At 44.6% G+C, this 18,312-nt stretch overlaps 2 protein-coding genes across 2 annotated transcripts in view; one reads left to right on the top strand and one right to left on the bottom strand.

The window, feature by feature from the left end:
• LOC140291809 (NLR family CARD domain-containing protein 3-like) overlaps positions 1 to 18,312 on the bottom strand; it is a 562,338-nt gene that overhangs the window by 443,824 nt on the left and 100,202 nt on the right. The window lies entirely within an intron of this gene.
• On the top strand, positions 1,479 to 17,105 carry LOC140295759 (NLR family CARD domain-containing protein 3-like). The gene is made up of 7 exons (XM_072379679.1): positions 1,479 to 1,681; positions 1,848 to 3,630; positions 4,399 to 4,563; positions 6,298 to 6,471; positions 11,357 to 11,518; positions 15,064 to 15,110; positions 16,148 to 17,105. The coding sequence occupies exons 1-7, from the start codon at positions 1,489 to 1,491 to the stop codon at positions 16,705 to 16,707; spliced, it is 3,084 nt and encodes a 1,027-aa protein (XP_072235780.1). The 5' UTR covers positions 1,479 to 1,488; the 3' UTR covers positions 16,708 to 17,105.

Consider the following 18,312-nt stretch of genomic DNA (forward strand, 5'->3'; position numbering starts at 1 on the left):
CTGACGTCTGCCTGCAGAGTGACAGAGCTGCCACAAGGGGGAGCTGTTACATTGTTCCACAGCAGCCACACTGACTCTCTGACAGGCCGTCTCACTGCAGACTCAAACACTATCACTGAATACTTTAGTTTGAAGAAAACAAGTGTTTTTCTGTCAGGATCCAGCAGAGACTCAGGCCTGAACCTGGAATCAGCTGTGTGTCCATGAAGAGTGACCGGTCAATGAATCCTCCTATCAGATTCAAATCAGACCAAGATCCATCCTTTAAGAGGTGAGCTGAGTGTAAATGTTGTAACAGAGTGAAATGCAGCAGACTCAGTTTGAACAGTTTTTATTCCAACATGTGTTTAATGTGAGCTCAGCTCTGTTTCACATCCATTTCTATGTTCATATGTGAAGCGGTGTGTGTTGGATGTTTTCCACAAACACAGCAGTCACAGAGGAAAGAATGAATGTTGGAGGAGGTGTTTCTGAGTGTCTGTAGGACACCAGCTGGTCCAGCAGGTGTCACCTTTGTGCTTTGGCTCTAACACAGTGTAGGTAGGAACTTCCACTTAGGTGGCAGGTGTTGCTGGATGGAGGACAGATAGATTTATTTAGAATTAAAAACCTGTACGTCTGAACCACATCAAGCTGATGGAGGTGTGATGTGTTCCAGGTTCAGGAGAGGATCAGTCACCAGGGTGCTGGTTAGCTGCTTAAAGCTTTGAGAAGTTCAAATTAGTAAGCAACAGAACAAAAGTTTGTCCTGAAAGACTGAAATTAAACTTGGTAAACAGACAGTAACTCTGCTTCTTCCAGTTAACTAAACAGAGCTTTTGGAAGCTGCAATGAAAGTTTGTCTCCTGTCTTTGGGAAATAATCATCAGATGATGTTGCACAGTCATCGTCTGAGGCCTTCACACTGGGAGCTGCCCAGGACAACCAGTCTGATCCAAGCACACACTGGCTCTGGCTGCCTTGCTCCAGGGCACTTCAGCAGGGAGGGAAAGCTTTCTGAAGGGGTTGCTGAGAGCTGTTGGACCCAACCAAAGTGAGCTGAAAGCTCCAAGCAGCTGCAGACTGAGCTGTTGATTCTCAGTGGGATCAGCAGGACTAGTAAAGCTTTCCCACTGCAGGGAGTCCTCTGATTCACTGTTCACATCCACACATCACTTCATGGAGCTTTACCTTGTGTTTGTCTCTGTGTGGACAGACAGACTGTGAGCTCATTCTTCATGATTCCTCCACAGAGTGGACCAGCAGAGCTCAGAGGTTCCCAGTAGGCAGTCTGCCCAGCAGCATCAAACACAGCTGGACTCCATATTTATGGTCTGTACATGTACAACAACTACTTTTCCATCTATTCTGTTCACAGTCATCTCCATGCTGCACTTTGTAGACCAGTGGATTGTCAGTGTGTCCAACATGGATCTGATGTTTGGCTCCATGATTTCAGTCTGATTGGCTCATTCATATAGTATTCTGTTCCAGCTGCTGGAGGACAACATGGTCACTTTTGTGAAGGAGGAGCTGAAGAAGATCCAGAAGGTTCTGAATCCAGATTACCCAGAATGCTTAGAGCGTCAGAGGGAGGATGAGGATGAAGAGCAGAGGAGCAGCAGAGAGGCATTAGTGAAGATCACAGTTCAATTCCTGAGGAGAATGAAGCAGGAGGAGCTGGCTGACCGTCTGCAGAGCAGTAAGAGGATTTCTCTAAAGATTTAACCTGCTGGATAAATGACACATTTACTGATGTCTCAACACACAGAACAACACATGTTCAAATACTCATTCTCAGATAAATTAAAGGTTTGAAGATTTTCTGTGTATTGTATTGACTGATCTTATTTGTCGTGTTTATTTAGAACTTTTTGACCCAGTTTTCCGACATAAATCTGCTCTGAAGAAGAAGTTCCAGTGTGTGTTTGAGGGGATTTCTAAAGCAGGAAACCCAACCCTTCTGAATCAGATCTACACAGAGCTCTACATCACAGAGGGAGGGACTGGAGAGGTCAATGATGAACATGAGATCAGACACATTGAAACAGCATCCAGGAAAGCAGACAGAGCAGAAACAACCATCAGACAAGAAGACATCTTTAAACTCCCACCTGGAAGAGATGAACCAATCAGAACAGTGATGACAAAGGGAGTGGCTGGCATTGGGAAAACAGTCTTAACACAGAAGTTCACTCTGGACTGGGCTGAAGGCAAAGCCAACCAGGACATCCAGTTCATGTTTCTATTCACTTTCAGAGAGCTGAATGTGCTGAAAGAGAAAAAGTTCAGCTTGGTGGAGCTTGTTCATCACTTCTTTACTGAAACCAAAGAAGCAGGAATCTGCAGCTTTGAAGAGTTCCAGGTTGTGTTCATCTTTGACGGTCTGGATGAGTGTCGACTTCCTCTGGACTTCCACAACAAGGAGCCCCTGACTGATGTTGCAGAGTCCACCTCAGTGGATGTGCTGCTGACAAACCTCATCAGGGGGAAACTGCTTCCCTCTGCTCGCCTCTGGATAACCACACGACCTGCAGCAGCCAATCAGATCCCTCCTGACTGTGTTGACATGGTGACAGAGGTCAGAGGGTTCACTGACCCACAGAAGGAGGAGTACTTCAGGAAGAGATTCAGAGATAAGAAGCAGGCCAGCAGCATCATCTCCCACATCCAGACATCACGAAGCCTCCACATCATGTGCCACATCCCAGTCTTCTGCTGGATCACTGCTACAGTTCTGGAGGATGTGTTGAAAACCAGAGAGGGAGGAGAGCTGCCCAAGACCCTGACTGAGATGTACATCCACTTCCTGGTGGTTCAGGCCAAAGTGAAGAAGGTCAAGTATGATGGAGGAGCTGAGACAGATCCACACTGGAGTCCAGAGAGCAGGAAGATGATTGAGTCTCTGGGAAAACTGGCTTTTGAGCAGCTGCAGAAAGGAAACCTGATCTTCTATGAATCAGACCTGACAGAGTGTGGCATCAATATCTCAGCAGCCTCAGTGTACTCAGGAGTGTTCACACAGATCTTTAAAGAGGAGAGAGGGCTGTACCAGGAGAAGGTGTTCTGCTTCATCCATCTGAGTGTTCAGGAGTTTCTGGCTGCTCTTCATGTCCATCTGACCTTCATCAACTCTGGAGTCAACCTGATGGAAGAACAATCAAAGTCTCAAAAGTCTAAAACACTAACAGAGACTCTCTTCTACCAGAGTGCTGTGAACAAGGCCTTACAGAGTCCAAATGGACACCTGGACCTGTTCCTCCGCTTCCTCCTGGGTCTTTCACTGCAGACCAATCAGAGTCTCCTACGAGGCCTGCTGACACACACAGGAAGTAGCTCACAGACCAATCAGAAAACAGTCGATTACATCAAGAAGAAGATCAGTGAGAGTCTGTCTGCAGAGAGAAGCATCAATCTGTTCCACTGTCTGAATGAACTGAATTATCGTTCTCTAGTGGAGCAGATCCAACAGTCCCTGAGTTCAGGAAGTCTCTCCACAGATAAACTGTCTCCTGCTCAGTGGTCAGCTCTGGTCTTCATCTTACTGTCATCAGGGAAAGATCTGGATGTGTTTGACCTGCAGAAATACTCTGCTTCAGAGGAGGCTCTTCTGAGGCTGCTACCAGTGGTCAAAGAATCCAACAAAGCTCTGTAAGTACATACCTGGTTTAAACCACTTCTAGTAGTGGCAGCCAGGTGACGTTAGTTGACTGTGTGAAACCTTAAAACCCTGCCCTTCCACTCATTCAGAAACAAGAACAGGTCATTCTACAGCAGAATTTTCTAATTTATTATTTCCATGTGAAAGGTTCTGCATGAATGGTCTTTGGGGCTTTTTTGTGCCAAGGTCACTGGGCTGCAATGGCCTGTTGCTCTTCATCGTAGCTGTAATTTTGTCATGAACCTTGGTTGTTGTCGTCACTCACATTTATTACATTCGGATGAGTCACGCTGCTTGGCGCTGCTACTCGTCCTCCCTAGCTGCCATAGCTAACCCTCTCAGCATGATTGTTATCTCTAATGTCAGTTGTCCTTGTATTTTTGTGTAAATAATTTTGTATATCCATGTTTATTACTTGCAGTAATAAATGGCAATTTACTGCTCTGACCATAAGCTTTGTAATTGGCTAACACGTTGCCTTAACTCATTGGTCGGATTGTATGATTGACAAATCAATATAGATAGATTTAAAAGAAGGCTACTCCTACGAAAAAAAAAAACAAATAAAATAAACAGAAAACTTTGCTTTTAGTCCAGGGCACAGCTGACTCCATGGGCGGGCATGGCTCCCCAATGCCCGCCCATGCTGCCAGGACTGTGTAAGTACAGATATAGAGGGATGTGTATGAATATACTGCTGTTATTTTTATAGGAGAGAAAGTCACAGATTACTACTGATTTAATTATTTTCTCCTCAGACTGAGTAGCTGTACCCTCTCAGATGAAGGATGTGCAGCTGTGTCCTCAGCTCTCAGCTCCCAGTCCTCCAGTCTGACAGAACTGGACCTGAGTATCTGTGACTCAGGAGTGAAGCAGCTGTCTGATGGACTGCAGAGTCCACACTGTAACCTGGAAACTCTCAGGTCAGGTTTATCTGCTGTTTCAGCTTCATACAGTCTCTATGAAGCAATAATCTGAAAAATCCACAATGTAAAAGTCTCCAGATCTGTGTGACTGTCCTCTGATCTAGTCTGCACAGCACACACACATGAACTCATGAATTACAGGAAATGATTTAGCATTTAGCAGCACCTCCAAATCCGAGACCATGGTCCTCAGCCAGAAAATGGTGGAATGCTCTCTCCGGGTCAGGAATGAGATCCTTCCCCAAGTGGAGGAGTTCAAGTATCTCGGGATCTTGTTCACGAGTGAGGGACGAATGGAGTGTGAGATTGACGGGTGGGTTGGTGCAGAGCCCGCAACACTGCGGACGCTGCACCGGTTGTATGACCGACCCGTCGTTGTGAAGAAGGAGCTGAGCCAGAAGGCAAAGCTCTCGATTGACTGGTGAATCTACGTTCCCATCCTCACCTATGGTCACGAGTTGTGGGTAGTGACCGAAAGAACGAGATTGCGAATACAAGCGGCTGAAATGGGTTTCCTCCGCAGGGTGTCTGGGCTCTTCCTTAGAGATAGGGTGAGAAGCTCAGTCATCCGGGAGGGGCTCGGAGTAAAACCGCTGCTCCTCCGCATCGAGAGGAGCCAGATGAGGTGGCTCGGGCATCTGGTTAGGATACAGGGACGTCTGGTTTCTCTGCTCAAGCTGCTGCCCCCACGACCCGACCCGAAAAAACAGAGGCATTATGAAACATTAGCTGTAATCTTAAACTCGCCTTTAATGGCGGCACAAAACCTTTCAAGAACAATAAATAAGTGGCTCCGCTAGCAGAGGTTTCTATTAAATATTATCAAACCAAAAATCTCTCCAAACGGGAGGAACAAAACAGGCTATGAAACACTTACCATGGATTTAATAAATACATTAGCTATGACTGTGAATAATTGACAAATAAATATGCTCTGCAGGAGAGTCGCTCGACTGCAGGCTTGAGGCAAGACTGTGACAAGAAGGCTAGATTGAGGCTCGTGGCAAGAGGCAACATACTGGCACAAGACAAGGGAAACACAGACTATTTGAACACATGAGGGACCAAGGGGAACAGGTGGAAACACTTGGGAATCAGGGAAGACAATCAGACACTTGACACGGGAGGAAGGGCAAGATACCTGAAAGGAGAGGGGAAAGTTAGTGATTTTTCAAAATAAAACAGGAAATGACGAGACAAAGTATTTAGACAGATTAACACATTTGTGAAGCTGTTATTGTCCAGACAATAAAATGAGCTGTTGTCAGCTCCAGTACAATAATCTCCCCTTCACCTGTCTCTCCTCTCAGATGATTTGTGAAATAATAACATTGAGATTACATCACGGAGATGATTGCATTATCACAAAGGGAATGATGTGCTGATAAATGTTAGACTTTGTTCCTGGTTGGCAGCTCTGAAGTCAGCCCCACCATCAATCTGATGGGATTAGTTCCTAAGGTTTGTTCCCAATGAAACCCTCTGCTGTTTGAATAAGATTCTGAGGTTGTCTCTGATAAGCTGCAGTTCCAAGGTGGACAGGCTCAGCCACCATGTGGACTCCATGTTTCACTCTTGATGTGTCTTTGAGCATTAAAAACCACCGCATGGACATGATCACAGGCTTATAAACCTGATGTTCCCTATAAGTGGTCTTTCAGTCCACATTCAGCATTAGAGGTGATTGATTCTGATCCCAACTGTTCTTTTTCTCTGTAATTGTCTCTTCAGGCTGAGTGTCTGTAACCTCTCAGATGAAGGATGTGCAGCTCTGTCCTCAGCTCTCAGCTCCCAGTCCTCCAGTCTGACAGAACTGGACCTGAGTAACAACAACCTGCAGGATTCAGGGGTGAAGCAGGTGTCTGCTGGACTGAAGAATCCAAACTGCAGACTGGAAACACTCAGGTCAGGATTCATCAAACTGTTTTTATGAACAGCTAACAGAACACCTGTGGATGGTCTTTGTATGATTGTTACAGCAGCTTTAGGCCTCTGACACCACAGGGATTTGCCTGAATCTTTAACCTGGCCCACAACCTGAACCTGGAAGAATGTCTTTTTTGGGTCATTTGGTCAGTTTCCTTTGGGCTGCGTTTTCATCCAATAAATAATTTAGAGTGAAGATTCAGGCAAAGTTATTTGAGTGAGTTGTCCTCCTGAGCCCAACTGATGGGCGGGGCAAACAAGTTGTCAACAAGTGTTGTACCTCGTTCCTTCTAACTTACCTTATATGCATGACATTACGTTCCCTTTCAGTCGATTCACTCGGTACAACCCATATAGTCTGGGACACATATACACGCCCCGCAAAGCAGCCGTCAAACCTGAGTCAGAACTAGCACCCGAGTGCAGTTCAGACCCAGCAGAAAGAACAGAGTGAGCCACCGAAGGGCTTGTCGTATCCAAGCAGTAGAACTGAACAAAAGTGTGTGGTGATGACCAACTGGCTGCAGCACAGACATCACCCACAGAAACTCGTATAAACAGGGCCATGATGCTGCCACGACCCTGGTTGAATGAGCTCTGACACCATGAGGTGGAGGGAGACCCCTGCTGCTGTAAGGTAGAGAAGTAGCCTTACCCTACAATCCAATGAGACAGTCTCTGTCGAGACAGAGCTTTGCCCCTTGCTGGATGGACAAAACATACAAACAACAGGTCACATAAACACACAATCTGTGTGCGGTCAATGTCAGCATGCAACGAATGCACTGGGCACAGGGAATGTTACCACCTCTGCTCTTCAGTTTCAAAAGGAGGGGTGTAGAGCTCCATCATAATGAAGCTGTAGTCAGATGGAATAACTTGAGGTAAGAAAGCTGCATTTGGGCATAAAGTCACCTTAGAGCAATCTAATGGAAACTGAGTGCAAAACAGATGCACTCTCTGTGCTGCTGACTTGGGATCAGTGAGTTTTTCTGAAAATTCACATAAAACCCCATCGTCTGGATGTGAGACCAAACAAGCGACAGGTGTGCTGCAACTTGCTCTCTGGAACTCTCTGTGAAAGCCCAATTGTCCAGATATGCTAGGATGCCGATACCCCTCTTTGGAGAGCTAGCGCTGCTTCAACACACTTCGTAAAGGTGCAGGGAGCGAGCGACAGACCGAAGGGCCCCACCAGGGATCCATAGGACAATGCCCTCGAACACAAACCTCAGAAACTGTCTGTAGTCTGGATTAATTACTATGGGAAAGTAAACGTCTTTGAGATCGATTGATGCAAACCAATCTCCCGGGCCGACTGCGTTCAGCAGCTGCCTGAACTTGTACGTTCCTCTGTATTTGTTCAACACTCGCAAGTCTAAAATAGGGCGGAGCCCCCCTCCTTTCTTTGGAACAACGAAATAACGGCTGTAGCAGCCTTTGTTTGCCTCCAAGGTGGGAACAACTTGTATTGTTTTCTTTTCCAACAGAGAGTTTATTTCCTCTCCCAGAACTCCCACTGCTCAGTTTCCTACAAAACATTAATTTACAACCCAAATGTAATGCGCTGGTTTCATGTCGGAAATGTAGCCGGTAACCCATAGCAACGGTTCTTGCTATCCACGGAGTGGGCGCAAATGTGCACCAGAGAAGCAGGCAGGCTGCCAAGCAACTGACCTGTAGAACTGTTAGAGGTGATCTTTGTGTGGACAACATTGGCTGACTACCCTCTCGGTCACGCACAGACTTTTTCAATACAAATTGCACTCTTTATTGAAACATCTGGAACGTTTACACAAGCATAGGTAACTTTTGCTATGAGTCCCTGAGAAACAATTAATACACCCGAACTGAGGGCAACCTGAGGCAACATAAGTGCACTTGTGTGAGAGGGGAAATCGTGCTTGAGACACTGTGTCAGGGGAACACAATGTCTTTTGGGACACGGTCCAAGAACTGAACAAAGATGGCGCCTCTTGGGTGGCAGCAGTTGTGTGGTAGCCACGTCTCCCTGCAGCTGAAGCTCCTGTCCGTGCAGTTCCACAGCTGGGAGGTCTGTGGGTTCTTCTCGCAAGGAGTCAAGTCTCTCTGCAGGCGTAGTGGTGGACCTTTACTGCAGGCTGACTGGAGGGAAATTTTACCAGGGTTTTGCGGCTTCATTGACTGGGACCCTGTACCCACGGAGAATGCTGCCCTCTTCACGGGAGGCGGCGGTACTGCAGGTTTGTGAGCACTCACTGTTGTGGGTCTCACATCGCGTCTGGTAATAACACTACGCAGCACTTCGGTCTGCTTCTTCCTCAGATCAAACTTTGGCTCTATGGCAACAAGTGATTGTCCATGTATCCAGCTGATGTATCTCTGCTTCAGAGCTTTTTGAGCAGGAGGAGGGGACAACGATACAGCAAGATGAATGATGTGTCATCTTGGCTTGCTGGCGCAGCAGTGGTGGCGGTACATTGACCTGAGGACAATACGTCGTAGTTGTCATCTGGCAAACAGCTAAGGACCACATTAAGATTTCTGTTTGTGCTGCTATTTTTTTTTATAAAATTGATAACATGGGATGGATTATGAACATAAAGTTTATTTTATTTTGTAACATCTTAAATAATTTGAGGTTTGTAATGTGAACCGTATGTGACGTGGAAACCCTACACACCTGTACAAATTAAGTTTTTCCCATTCATTAGCTCCATAAGTATTTTGGCACAGCCTTCAAGACAGCTGGCAGGTGAACAATGCTTGTCGCACTATTATCTCCATATAGCACTTAATTTGCACAATAAAGGCTTTCATATTTGTACCCGTTGTTATATGTTTGATGATTGAAGAAACTATCGGATTTTCCAATTTGCACATTTAATGACTAAAAGGACCATCATATCTATTGTGTGCATTCCTTGTTGAGTGTTGTGAGGTATGCTTGTCAATAAGATTCATACTTAAATAAGGGGCGGCTGTAGCTCAGGAGGAAGAGCAGTCGCCCACCAATCGGAAGGTCGGTGGTTTGACTCCGGCTTCCGTTGCTTGTCGAAGCGTCCTTGTCAAGTGGCAAGACATTGAACCCCACGTTGCCTCCCAGTGTATTGGGGTATGAATGTGTGTATGAATGATTAGAAAAAGCACGTAGTTATGTATCGTAAGACGTGCTGTGTGAGTGGGGTGAATGCGGCATGTAGTGAAGTGCTTTGAGTGGTCTGTTAGACTAGAAAAGTCCATTTACCATCATTTCTAGTATTTTGTGACTCATCAAGATTTTATGTATTGCATGTACCGTGAGAATGAAATCATGAAATATTTGTTGTGTTTATGTCTTTAAAGCAGTTTTCATCATGCTGTAAGAATTTAAGGGAATAATGTTACTAATCACTGTCATTCTGCTTCCAACTGAAAATGAGTCTCGATGGGTTGAGCACGGAAGCTGGCGACAGAACGCACAAGCCTCAGGCTCCATCAACGCTTTCCTAGCGTGGACGATCCCCAGACAGACGGGGCACGCTTCATGCTGGTCCTTCTCATTAAGCAATAAGCTGCACCCCTGAGGACAGTGGCGAATAGAGGAGTTTTGTTTCACGTGTTTTAACTTGGTGCTCATAGCGAGACAGTAAGCTTGTCACCAAAATGACAACCTGAAACCAGCTGAAGCAGTGACTAACACCAACAAGAGTGGTAATTCAGAGTTCGCTGTAGCCTTAAGGGAGAACAAGGCTAACTAGCAGAAACTAGGGAGTCTGAAATCAACAGAGGCGTTCTTAGCGAAGTGAAGAGCATAAGAACTGAGGAGTCATTCCTGATGACTGTATATACAGTGCAGGTGGGGCTGACTCACACGTCATTTGCCTGAAGGCGTGACTCGAGGTGTCTTCTGCCAGGGCATGATATCCCATCCTACATGTGTTGAATCGACTGAAAGGAAACTCCCATTAACAATATATGTTTAATACCATGTACATTCAATCTGTTAATTCTATTCAACACAGTACAATTCAGTTACAGTACACGTTGTAAACATTAAGGATAAGACATACACACAGCCAGAACATTGGAAACAATGTCTTAATACAGCTCCAATCACATTAAGCTTTAATGTAGACCTGGTTCTAATCAACTCTGAAACTCTGCCACCAAAAATCAGCTTAATTGGAAGCAAAGTTCAAAGTTTCACAAAGACATCCCTTTATTATAAGCCCAGACATAAAATGATGTGTGTTTGAACGCTGTAACAGTTTGATCCAAAGCACTGAAGCAGCAGAGGTAAATACATGGAGTGATACAGTGCCAACAGCCTGCACACGCTCCCACAGAATCAGACCAGTTTCTGGTGGACCATCACTTTTTGGAACAACACCGGTCCTCAGCCCATCGCCCCGATATTGTCCTTCTGCCAACTGATGTGTTGACTCGTTTATGATGCCACCATTTCTTTTTTTTACCTCTGCAGGGTCCTTTGTTCAGACTTTATAGAGTTGATTCGTCTGTTTCTTTTTTCCATCCAGCAGCTTTTCTTCTGTTTCCAGAACTAAGATCAGCAAATAAAACAGATTTAATTTTCTCTGCTTCACTGATGAGCGTCTCAGTTTCACATTTGTTAAATCAGCTTCTTCTTTACTGCTGCTCTCACTGTGGTGCAGACCATATTTTATCTGAAAAGGACTCAGTAGGGGAGTGTCTGCATGTATTTCTGGCTAAAATAGGAAATCAGGTTCATCCATGTGTGTGTAGTTTGATTCTAACTTAGATTTATGAAGACACAAAGTCAGTAATGTGAGAGAGTTCCAGTTTCTCTGAACATTTAATGATATTCAGCTTCAGTTTCAGAGCAGTTCTCTCAGAGTTTCTGTGTTGTTTTGTGTGTCTGCAGCCTGTCAGGCTGTCTGATCACAGAGGAAGGCTGTGCTTCTCTGGCTGAAGCTGTGACCTCCAACCCCTCCCATCTGAGAGAGCTGGACCTGAGCTACAACCATCCAGGAGACTCAGGAGTGAAGCTGCTGAGGGCTGCACTGAAGGATCCACACAAACTCAGGTATGGAGAGGCCTGCTGCAGCCACACACAATGTCTGATAGAGGAGGAAGAGCTGGAAACATGTTCTCTGTCCTGCACTCAGCCCTGTGTTTTTGCTTCCTGCTGAGTGTTACATGAACAATCACACATGTAGGAGCCTTTTTCCTTTGCTCACAGCAGAAACACTGGCTGAACAGAAACAGCAGATATTTGTGGATCTTCACAATCACCTGTATCAGAGACACTAAAATCACTCAGTCTCTAATGGTCAGTACAGGAAATGAGAAGCATTTGAATCTTCAGGATGTTTGAAATGACTCTGATCATAAATTCTCTGTTACTGATCCTGCCGTGACTCTGGAAGACTTTTCACAGTGTTTGAATGTTCCTGCTGACAGATGTGGCCCTTATAAAAGCACAGAATCAGAACCGGATCCAGTCCTTGGTTCTCCACAGCTCTCTGAAGCCATCCACAGCAGAGACAAAGCCTGGTCCAGCTCTGCTTCATTTCTCCTAACAGAACGGGCAGTTTGTCCGTGCTGGGCAGAAGGAGAACTGTGGGTATATGAAGGGACATTTCTTCAGATCCTTTTCAGGCAGCTGTTAGAATGAGTCACATTGTGTTAGAAAGTGTAGCTGTGTCTCCACAGTGTTGCTGTTGGACTGTGTACATCCTCTCTGCTCCACAGGGAGCCATGATCTCTGATAGAGGCCCGTCTCAGTGGCCAGTGTGTGTGCACTGAGTGTGTCCTCTGTTAACGTGGTTCTGTGTTGCTGTTCAGTCTCTGTGCTCAGGTGTTCCTCCACAGCTGATGCTCGTCTTAAGGCCAGATAGCTCTACATCTGACTGTGTTTGTGTGTCCCAGTGGCTGATGTCATTGTGTTAGTGTAGTGTGTAGCAGTCAGACTGTGGAAGCAGATGAGCTTTCTCAGAGAGCACACAGTACCAGGTCCAAAGAGTTCTGCCCTTCTGTGGTTCTGACCGTCCTTCCAGATGAGAACCAAGTAGACCAAAGTTGAACTGGAGCTGTGTTTGGTTGTTCTTCATCCCATCTCTGGCTGGGATGAAGAAAAAAAAAGAAAATGTTGCAGACAATCCAATAAACACTATCCAGGGAATTCCAGAGAAACAGGAAGAGAGGGACACTGGGGGAAGGAGAGGAAGAGGCTGGAGGCTTTTTGGTCTGTTTCAGATTCCTGTAAAGTGATCAGGCTGAAATAAATTATTCTGATTCTCATCAATAAAATCACAACACCTGGCAGCTGATATACTTCCAATGACTATAGATTCTCCTCTGATCTTATTGTGAGCCTTTAATGTTCAGTATGGAGGGTGGAATGAGGGGAGTGTTTCTAGTCTAACTTTTCTAGATGAATGTCTTCCCCTGGCTGGCTGTGCAGCATTCAGATGGACCAATGGGTCTGAGAAAGGATCTGGATGTTTGGCTGCCCTGGAACATACTGAGAGGAGGAATCAGCAGAAACAATGTGAACACCAGGAGAGACCATGATGTCAGAAACTGAAGTGATTTTATTAGAAGTTTTAAAGCTCATATTTGGATTCAGAAATGAGTGAAAAATCAAAGTGAAAATTCTTCCAAACTTGAAGAATTGAATTCAGAGACAGAAACTTCATCTCCATAATCTGACTGCAGACAACATTTGGTGCTTCTCAACTTCAGCAGGAGCTCAGACAGATTTCCTTGCATCCATTGGGCCTCATACAAGAACTGTTGTATAAACAGATTTGTTCTTAAGTCGTGCGTATGAGTTATTTAAGAGAATCTGCACATTCACCAATGTTTTCGTATTTTAAGTTTTCTTTCAGGTACGACCAGAATTTACGAGTGATCCAGACCTGTCGTAGGAGTTATGTAGTCCGCTTAATAATGTACTAATTAAATAATGCACTAATTGAAGGTTAATTTGACTCTGTATATAACAAGGCCAGGGCCTTGACTGGACTGCCAAACATAGTCGGAGCAATAGACTGCACAAATAGACGTGTCAAAGCACCTTTGCTGTTGTGGAGCGCACTTGTGAGCTGAAGGCCTGGTGTGTCGTGATACAGCGGGGAGGGGGGAGGGCTGCTCTATGGAAGGCATGCTGCTTTTGGCGCAATATTGCCATGAACAAGTTTCTCCCACTACCTGAACCAGCCCAGGCAGACCAGAAGGTGTGGTGCCAGAAGACCTCCCTCATGGACCGCCCCATCAAAGTGCCATCATGATGAGGCAACAAATGATTTCACGGCTTTAGCTGCAGTCATCAAGCGCTTGCCCATGGCGAGACATTTTTAATTATTTTTAAGCCATTTTCATATCAAGCCATTTTTTCTTTTTTTTCTGTGACATTACGAACTACAGGTGACACGGAATTAACAGCAGTCGTAATTACTTTCTTCGCTTTAGCAGGTCCCATAATTCCACTGGTGACACTGCTAAAAATTACAGATTTTCCTTTTTGGATCTCTGAAAGCAGAACTTCAATCAAAGAGCCCGTAAAGTTGTTCTATTTGCGCCTTAATGTCATTCTCACGACTCAACACTTCCTGACACAGGAGAACGGAAACGTAGCCTTATATGGTATTATGCTGGGCATGGAATATGCAAATATACTATCCTCGTGCACGTGCACATTCATCAATAGGTGCATTCCCACTGTAGGAACATTTTGCAGTTCCTATAACCTTTTCAGGAACTAGGCTGTTTTTTCGCGCAATCGGACATACAGGAACTCGGGACCACGGCCCTCAGTTCCTAGAACCATTTTAGCTCCTTCTCCGAGGCAGGGTCCTTTCTGGGTTCCATAGAAACACATGACGTAGGTGTTTGGTGGTTGGTAGCTATGCCACTTGTCTGAAATATTTATTCATATGACATGTAACAAACGACGCATGTTTAATAAGTTAAACTTGCATGTCGTCTCCTTTGTCTGTGGCGCTCTGCTCTCCTTCTTTCCTTCATGAAACGAAGAAGTGTCGCCTGCTGCTCGATTCTTCGTCTCCTGACTCTCGCTGTGTGCTCTTCCAGCCTCCATCTTAGATGCCTGATGTGATCGTCCATGATTAATATTACCGTCATGCAGACCATGAACACGGTGGATTCCTCGCTCTACATGTTAGCTTCTTGGTGGTGTTGTTTTGTTTTCTTCTCTCCTTACTTTTCGTGGGTTTTGTTTTGTTGTTGAGTGGCGCTACAGTAACACGTCACTGTCGCAGACGGTTACGTCACATCAGTCCCGACCAAGGTCCCCGACTTATGTGCAAATGCAAAATGAAACTGAAATGACTAAATTCGAGGTGGACAGTTCATAGAACTGCGTTCCTAGAACTCTGTGTCCGAATGCGCCTATTTACGCAGGTCGTGTACACACTTTTTCCAAAGTTAAGAGCGTTTGTTGAATCTGACATGGCGTGTTCGTACGAGACCTTTTTCCGAAAAAAGTGAGAGAAATTTAGAATAAAAATACAAAAATGTTCTTGCATGAGGCCCATTGTTCTTTTCTTTCATCACTTTATTTTCTTTCCTCATTTTTCTGACCTCTGACCCCCTTCCTTCTTTCAGGGTGGAGCCTGCTGGAGAACAATGGTTGACACCAGGTCTGAGGAAGTGTAAGTGTGTTCTTCATCTGATTCATGACATCCAACCATCTTCACACTGTCACATCTCGGGCTGGGTATCAATAAAAAAATTTCGATTCCGGTACCAATACCGATACCAATTTTATTATATCAATTCTAACAAACAGGAAATTACATTCCACATAACAGTACAAATCTTCAGTTTTATTTTTCAGCTCAGTATTTTTCCAATCCAAGCAGTTTTCTTATGGAAAAAATTAACAACAAATAATTTCCAGTGCAAAACAGTTGCAAACAAGTGACAGATTGGTGTCTAATACTACGTCTAATCCTACATACTGAGGATACTTTCCAGAAAAGTCAACATGTCTGCTTTCTGCACGTATGAAAGTTGCAGTAACATTAAGATTACTGCCAGATTTCGCTGAACGTTAATTTACCTGTTAAAATGCCACACACTGCGCCGTCCTCTGTACTCTTAGATGAAGCAGGATCTGTGCTGAATGCTGAGAGGAGGATGATTGCAGTCAGACCTTCTTGCAGTAAAACACGGAGCAACTTTCTGCTCCTAAATTGATTTTGTGCACGGTAAAATAATTAATTAAATTAGTCGTGTTGCTTTCCTTAGCAACAAATACTTTTTGGCATATGTTGCATAGCGCACTATTGGCGTCAATCTTGGTGAAATGGAGCCACGCTTTTGACCTCGGTGGCATTGTTTAACCGGTTTGACAACATGCACACAACTACAGTTCCTGACGCAGATACACGTGAATCCCGTCTGTGGGTGTAACCATTTTTTCCTGCATGTTGCAAAGTGTAACGTTAATACAGCCAATCGAGGGTAGCATGATCAGTTCTTTATCACATTGATCAATCTCTGGGTACCAAAACTTGGCACGGAAAGACGAGGCATGTTTTGATAAGCGGTACTACCGAAGCATTTTGGTCGGTGCCTTAAAAGAACCGAAGTTATATACCCAGCCGTAGTCACATCACTCATTGATCAAAGTGAACAGATGATAGATCAATAACTGCAGCTGGATTGTGTTTGTTCTCTCCATCAGATTCCTGTCAACTCACAATCGACACAAACACAGTGAACAGAAACCTGAAACTGTCTGACAACAACAGGAAGGTGACACATGTGGAGGAGGTTCAGTCATATCCTGATCATCCAGACAGATTTGATGAGTGGTGTCAGCTGCTGTGTAGAAATGTTCTGACTGGTCGCTGTTACTGGGAGGTCGAGTGGAGAGGAGGAGTTTATATATCAGTGAGTTACAGAGGAATCAGCAGGAGAGGAGACAGAGACTGTATGTTTGGATACAATGATCAGTCCTGGCATCTGAGCTGCTCTGATTATTTTGGTTACTCTGTCAGGCACAATAACCGAGAAACACCCATCCCCTCCTCCTCCTCCTCCTCCTCCTCCTCCTCCTCCTCTGTCTCTCACAGAGCAGCAGTGTATGTGGACCGTCCTGCTGGCACTCTGTCCTTCTACAGAGTCTCCTCTGACACACTGATCCACCTCCACACCTTCAACACCACATTCACTGAAGAACCTCTGCATCCTGGATTTGGGTTCAGGTTATGTTCACCTGTTTCCTCAGTGTCTCTGTGTTGAGTTTAAAGAGTTTCCTCCTGTCAGAGAATCACTGTTGAACAGATAGTTCAGTCTGTACATGTCTGTCTCTTTCACTCAGAAACACCTTTTCAGATTCATGGATTCAATCAGTTTCTGTTTGATACTCTTCTAAATGATTCCTTGGAAACTTCTTCCTCTTCCAGTCCTTTAAAGATGGAAGATGCCATTCTTCCAGGATGTTGTTTTTCTGTGTGTTTCCAGTCAAAGCTTCACACTGAATATCAGTATGTTGTGTTTCTCTGCAGCTCACTTCAACTGAGACCATTCAGTTGATGTCAGCTGCAGTTAGTTTGCTGCACATGTGACAAACTGTGATATCAGAGAGGAATCACTGAGCTGCAATCAGCCAAGATGAATTTCCAACCTGCTGACAGACCTTCACTGATTCTGCTCCAATGTTTAGGGACTCTGGTTTAAACTGATAGAATTACTCAGTTCTGTCAGAGACAGTCGAGTTCTGTTCGAAAACTTTCTTCCTGGTTAACTTGTCATAGGTGTGATGACTCTGTGATGACATCAGCAGAGAGTTTGACCAAAGCCTGTCTCATACATCTTACTAAGACCTCAGAAAATTGGGTCAAATTGTTGGGGGGGGGGAGGCAGATGTGTCTTTCTATTCAAATGTGTTTTAGTTTGTTTCAAAAGCTTTTAAAAAAACATGGATCATATAAAGAAAGCAGCAGAACTGAGTGTTTGTGTTAATATGGTGTTATCTATTCTAAATATTGTTTTCCTTCTATCTGTTCTGTTTCCTGTCTGTCTTCTCTGCTAATTATTCACAATAATAAAGCTGAACTTCAACCTAAATGCAGCCGTGCTTCCTTAAAGCGTAAATGATTCAATGAATCTGATGCTGATGTTTCACAGAGATGTTACTACATTGTTGTTTGTTTGATTGTTGAAGATTTGGATCATATATTGATATCTGACTGGACTTATTTACCCCATTAAATGTGTAAATCTTCCACCTCTCCGTTAAAACAAAACTTGTTTCTGCAGAGAGTTTTATTCTGAAATAACTGAGTCATGCTTTTCTATCAGGATCCATCACAGACCAGACTTCCTGGAAGCTGAAAAACAGCTGGAAGGTCGCACACGTGTGATGATCAAAAGTTTACAATATTCTTGGTTTTCCTGCTGTAAACATTCAACACATTCGTTTTTAAGAGGTTCAAAGCAAAATGTTGCAAAGGTGAAAATCTTCCTCTCACAGCGGTTGTGTTTTTCTGAGCGGTCTGATGTCTGTCCCGCAACCAACTGGACTGGAAACGTCACTAAAACAATGAAGCTGCTGTTTTAGCAACCTCATGAAGTCGAGTGTCGTCCTGCTGTGAAAAACAGCAGCTGAGAGCTCAGATCAGGCATGAGGAGGGAAAACTGGGCAGAAACCTTCAAGCACACCAGACTGAGAGCTGAAAGCACCCAACCACAGAGCCACAGCCAGGACCAGGACCCACAATGTTAAAATGTTTTCATTTTACACTGATTAGGGTCAAATGTGGAACTAACAGATACAAAGAGTCTTTAAGATCAGATTACAGTTTAAGTACAGACGGTTCACGCTTTGTTGTCCTCTGGTGGGAC

This window comes from Leuresthes tenuis, unplaced genomic scaffold (genome assembly GCF_036924035.1).
Source record: "Leuresthes tenuis unplaced genomic scaffold, fLeuTen1.0.hap1 SCAF_1, whole genome shotgun sequence".
Taxonomy (NCBI): domain Eukaryota; kingdom Metazoa; phylum Chordata; class Actinopteri; order Atheriniformes; family Atherinopsidae; genus Leuresthes; species Leuresthes tenuis.